We start from the raw sequence: 6,000 nt of genomic DNA, 5'->3' as shown, positions 1-6,000 counted from the left end.
ACTGCCACGTAGAATGCTTGGGTTCAATTCCTGCTGGGATCCTAATTTTTATTCTTTGCATTCGCCAGGTCAACGCTGTCGATGTCTGTTTTTCTTAACGCTCCAGCATTCAAGACGTTATTCTGGCTTTCATTTGTACATACATAATTCACAACCTACGGCGCAAAACAGACGAGGGTGGAATAGAGAAGAGAATAAAAAATTGGCGAGGCTTGCACTAAGCCGCGCAAGGCTTGAAACAGCGAAACTGGACGATTCTGAATAGTTACCTGGTTGCTTCTAGGTTGTTTCTAGGCCTTTGCTATATGATAAAGGTTGTTTCTAGGTTCCTTCTAGGTCGTTGCTAGGCTTTAGCTAGGTGATGCCAGGTTGTTCCTACGTTGATTCTCAGCGCAGAGAGGTTCGAGTTAAACCACAGACACGACACGGATGTGCAAACTGCAGAGACAGAACCTCGCGCTGAAATCAACCGTTAGCATCTCTCATAGATCCACGGGCATGTCAACGTTGGTGTAGCCCTCCATCGATTCGGGGTCTTCTCGCAGCCGCCGTTGCATTTCCCGTTCCCTAGAATTGTGTCGTTATACGTACTCGGGGTCTTCGGCTCGCCGCCGTCGCGGCATTTGTGGAGTAACTGTTGGTTGGTGAAACTTTATTAGTAGTCACGAGAGACGCGACTACCGTGCAGTGGGCTCCTCGCCTGTTGGGAAGGGCAGGCTAAGCCTGACCGCCGGACGGCCCAAAGCTGATCCCCGTTGTTGGGGTTTCTGATGGCGGAGCACCACTTGGCTTGGCTGGCTTAACTGTTGCCTTCTTCATTTTTAGTGGACCAGTGGTGAGTAGTCGGATTTGTCCAATTTCTGTGGCACGCACCCGTTTATGATGATGATAGTTTTTTTGGTTCGCCGGACAAGGAACGATTTGCTAAACAGCTTCGCTGTCAAAAACAACAATTGTACTATTTATGAGCGTTTTTCGCCACTGGTCGGTCGTCTTCGACAACGACATGTCGAGTATCATGATCGGCTGCAATTTTCTCTTACGCATAATTCTAGCGCGAGGGCTTTTTGTGAATACGGGCCCCGATTTATTTACTCTCGTACCAGCGCTTAGAGCATAGCATACATAACCTTGAACCCAGCTATCACCTGTCGCCGCGGTCAGCAGAGGGACTGTCACTGTGAGTATGGTTGCGTCACAGTTGATGCCAGAGCGAACACAGACGGCAGACACGCTATATAACGATGGGCTGGACGCTACGTCGCAGCTATTCCATCGTTCCCCCTGACGCGCAGCCTCAGGCCAAAGAAGACTGTTCCATAGAGTAGCGCAGCCAGAATTTTTTTTCTTGAAGAGAGGGGGGGGGGGGGCGGGGTCAATACCCTTTATGCATGTTCGTGTGTTTGTATGTGTGCGTGTATATGTGCACGCAAAATTGAAAAGAGGGGGGGAGGTGTTCACTTCCCCACTCCATGGCTACGCCAATGGCTCCGTAAAAGCGATGAAAATTCTGGGGCCGTATTTCGAGTAGAAGGTATTGTCACAGTATCGCTTTCAGTGTGCTCATTGACAGGCTTAGCAATTGCGCGCAAGTTAGTCTCTTCAGTGACATGACGCGACAGACTGACAGATTATACGTCACGCAAAGGGACACAGTCGCTGAAAGTAATAGTCTCAGAACGTAGGTGTACGCAGGGTTTTCCACTGAGGAGAGCGAGGGGAGGGGGGGGGGGGGCAAAGATCATCACCAATAGATGCAAAATTCAAAACCAAACGATGACTTGCTTCTCAAAACGGCCTGCCTTTGCTCCCCAGCTTTCCAGTGGTAGAGTACGGAAGTAAACAGTTGCTGGAATGCAACATCAAGGGGTCCTCGCCGCCATTATCGCCAAATACCTGCATGCCCATAACCCTGCACTTCAGACAACGAGGGGACAGGTCCGACTCACTAAAAGTTTGGGGCAGACTTGGCACCCCCTTTCGATGGTTAGGAAGAGGGTGGCCGCCCCCTCTTCCTGGAGTTGCGCGTATAGGTCTGGATAGAGTTACTGTATGTAGCATATACAGTAACTCTAGGTCTGGATAGCACCACAGCTATGCGGCCAAGCCGCACTCCGTTTTTCGCAGGTGACAATGCCTACCGTGTCGCCGATCGACACGTTTGGCGTGTCGGAGACCTGCGATTAACTTCACTGTGGATGACTAGTGTCAATCTAGCTCGCTGTAGCGTCGTCGTCGAGAAATTAAAGAAAACGACACGAGCGTCAGCTTCACCGCAACGCATGGTTGCTAGAGGCGCTTGGAAGACAGACGCGCAACTCCACTACCTAACTCTAGGTGCGACCAGCCAGCAAACGACCCTTTTGGCGGCCAGAACCTGCGGCCGGCGCTTGTATTATACGCGACTGTGCGACAGCCGTGGTGGAGCACGCGCATCGGATTGCGGCTGCTGCGGCTGCTGCTGCGTAGGGCAAAGCAGGGTCGCCAGCTGTTTTGCGCCGGGAGGAAAGAGGACGTCTTATTTATCGCGCAGCGCTGCCGCCGTCGAGGCCTCGCCGATTGTGACGGCTGCGTGCGGCGCGCGCCGGTCGTACACTATACAGACGCGACTGCTTGTATGTGTTTGTGCGTGTGTTGTGCGAGAAACGCCGGTCATGTGGAGTTGACCGTTATTACTACGTGTGCAGCCCTTTGCTTCCATATCGCTCAGTGTGCTTGTGCCTGAGGGTGATTCTGTCCAAACCTGTGCACCGAACGAAGACGTCTCTGTGCGAATACACCTTGTAAGGATCCAGCGGCGAGTCGAAGTGGTAACCGGAGGTCTGAAGATATACCATGGCCCGACGCAGCTCAGCGGGAACCAATCCCGTCTACTTCATAAACGGTCAGTCTATAGATATAATGCCAACGTCATCCGGTTGGTATGTCTTATACCAGTGTGCCACGGTCAATTTCGATCGCGATCGGGCCTGACCCGGATTGAACCTCTTGATCGTGACTGGATCCTTTACGCAAATTAAACTACAGAAAGGAGCCAATCATGGGTGAGAACTTGAGAACCGCTACGCAAAATTTAAGAAGCACGGACAAATAAACAATGATACACACACAAAAGCGCAAATACGATTTGAACATCAATAAAAAGCTCAGTTGAAGTTCAGCGCCTGTGTTGTGTGTATCATTGTTTGTTCGTCCGTGTTTCTTAAATTTTGCGCTGCTGTTCTCAAGACCAGGTACAACCAACTTACCCCCGTATTCAGAAACGCTCCTTCACTTGAACTTGACTTGCCACCGCCTTCAACGCGTTTCGAACGCGCTGCCCAAGGCGGTGGCAAGCCAAGTTCAAGTCGAGGAGCGTTTCTGAATACGGGGGTTAGTACCGCCTTATCAAGTTGATCAGAAATTTGATCCGGCTTAATCGCGATCAGCAGCGTATCGTGTGACACCCGTATTATATTTCTTGGTGTCGCAGAGTTCTAAAGGGCCCGCGTATAATTGCGGATTTGAAGGTACCTGTTTAAAACGACAGAAAGCTGGTCTATTTGGTAAGGATTCATCGTAAAACCAGGTTAAGCGTGCAAACGCGGCCATGAGAGAAGAGAACATGGCAACACAAACACCGGCGGTAAGGTTGTCCTCTTCGCTTGTGTCCGTGTTTGCGCGCCGTATACCTTCTGTTATGATGAAGGGGACTTACTTCGCTACCATGACTCGATTGCTCCCGCGTGCTCCGCCGCTTAGGTCATGCATACGGCTTACAGACAAAATGTTTCATTGTGCGCCGCTTGAGTGATGACATTTCGAGGAAGGCCTCGGCCGTGATTGACGGTAAAGTGGGAACTTGCGCATCGCGATGACGAGCCATACTCGTTCATACAAGAGTGAAGTAGACGAACCTTCAGATGGGCATATGGTTTAATAATTTTTTTATGTATTTCAATTCTTACGCTCTCGTAAAACACGCTAGTTTCGTTTCGATAGTGCTGTCGTACCCCCTTATTGTAAAGATGATATGTAAAGAAACGACAGCACGGCGAAAAAAAATAAAGTACGAAATGTTTAAATGTGCACACTTGTGACACCGAAAAACAAAGAGATATTAAAGATTTATGAGGGGCGTAGCCAGAATTTTTTTCGGAAGGGGGGGGGGGAGGGTTGTCCAACCACTCTTTATGCATGCTCGTGCGTGTATATATATCCACATGTAAAATTCAAAATTTTCGGGAAGGGGCGGGGGGGTCCCCCTTGTGTGTGTATGTGCGTGTGCGTGTGTGTGTATGTATGTGCGTGCGTGTGTGCGTGCGTGTGTGTGTGTGCGTGCGTGTGTGCGTGTGTGCGTGTAGATCACAGGAAACGAAAATACTATTACGGCTTCCGGCTGACACTCATGGGTGCTGTAGAAGAAGGATAAAGACGAAAGTATGAAATTAATGTAGGAAATATCGTGTCGTGTCGGAGACAAGTCAGAACGACGTGCGACGCACGCAGCCTGTCGCAGAGCTATAGATGCACAGTGTCACACGAAGAACGTAGTCATACAAAGAACAGCGTCACACAAATAACGTAGTCGCAAAAGGAATGAAGGATGTAGTCGGGTAGAGCCGCATTCGAATCCTGTCGAATGTCTTACCGGCATCCCGTGCATGACACGCTGTCGCGCATGCGGCGGATACAACAATGATTGAACGGAAAGAATGAGAGGGTTGAACTTTTGTCGTCGTTAGTAAACAACGCCTGTTCAAATCCCAATAGCTCTAATAGTTGAGACAGAAAAGACAGAAACTCTACCCCCGTTCTGTCACAACATTCCGCGCAAACAACTGGGAAAAGACCGAAGAATTGATGTTCGTTGTAACGAAGGCTAAACACAGAGACTGAGAAAAACGAGAAACGCAACACGAGCGCCTGCCGTCAACTCAAAGGTCGCACGGGCAGTGACTGTGTGCGCATGCTCGTAAAGGAGTTTATAACTTTACAGTATAAAGTCGATGTGGATTAAGAAGAAGATAACATGATGATGATGACGAGTATGGGCACCCACCCACCGTGGTAGGGGTGGGGTGGGGGGGGGGGCGTTGGCCAAGAATCAGGCGGATATAAATATTATTTTAAACACCTCAATTTATACTAGGGCTGATGATGTCAATTTGAATAAATATATCCTTATGAATGGATAATAGCATTAAAATGCTTAATCGACCATTTCGATTACTCATTTAAAGGGAAATGAAAACAAGAAAATCAGAAGAAGATGAAGAAGACACGACGGCATATTCGACTCGCCCTTGCCTTCTCTGCGTTCATCTGAAGTTATGAAAATGTTCGAGCCTTTATCCTTAAATATGCGTGCGTACAGCGCAGGGTTACTCGTGAACGAAAGAAGGCAGGAAGCCCACGTGTACGCGCTTTCGCCTGGGCTTGTATTTTCATTGTAAAAAGTGTATTAGTTGGAGTGAGTAAGAACTTTATTCTTTAGTTTATTGAACTCAGCCCTGTGGGTGTCTCCATCTGTTCTGTCATCCACGTAAACCTTCGCGCTGTTATTTAAGAAGTACCGAACAACTAGCCCAAACTTCTACACTACTAGAGTTCATATTTATTTAGACGTCATTTCCGCCTGGAATGATAAACTAATGCTATTTCGATGGCTAAATGACCAGCTGCAAAATTACCATTCTCACCTCAAAAAAAAAAAAAGAAAGCAATAAACTGGCCACTGACGATTCGCTATCAGTGGAGGTGGCTGGCTCAGGCATATTCTCGCCTGTTTCTTGGTATTTTAAGTGCGGAGAGGGGCCCAGGCTGCCTTATGCTGTCGTATACTGTCATCGCTTGGCGTAACGCAAGCAAAACCACTTATAAAAATAGAAAAAAAAAAGAGGAAGCATGCGAGAAATATAAAGGGAGAGAAAGAAAGGGCAAATGTAGGAAGAAAAATTGAAGTAAATAGAAATAAATATAAGAGAGAAAAAAAAGACAGAAAATAAGAGAAAGAGAAAG

General features: G+C 48.1%; 1 protein-coding gene across 1 annotated transcript in view; it reads left to right on the top strand.

Moving 5' to 3' along the window:
* Window positions 1-2,552: 2,552 nt before the first annotated feature.
* LOC119390341 (ATP-dependent translocase ABCB1-like) overlaps window positions 2,553-6,000 on the top strand; it is a 197,112-nt gene continuing 193,664 nt past the window's right edge. The window contains 1 exon segment of the mRNA XM_037657941.2: window positions 2,553-2,884. Coding sequence (XP_037513869.1) covers window positions 2,836-2,884 — 49 coding nt within the window. The 5' untranslated portion in view covers window positions 2,553-2,835.

This window comes from Rhipicephalus sanguineus, chromosome 4, assembly GCF_013339695.2.
Source record: "Rhipicephalus sanguineus isolate Rsan-2018 chromosome 4, BIME_Rsan_1.4, whole genome shotgun sequence".
NCBI classification, from domain to species: Eukaryota; Metazoa; Arthropoda; class Arachnida; order Ixodida; family Ixodidae; genus Rhipicephalus; species Rhipicephalus sanguineus.
The sequence above is the reverse complement of the archived record's forward strand: the minus strand, read 5'-3'. Positions and strand labels throughout refer to the sequence as shown.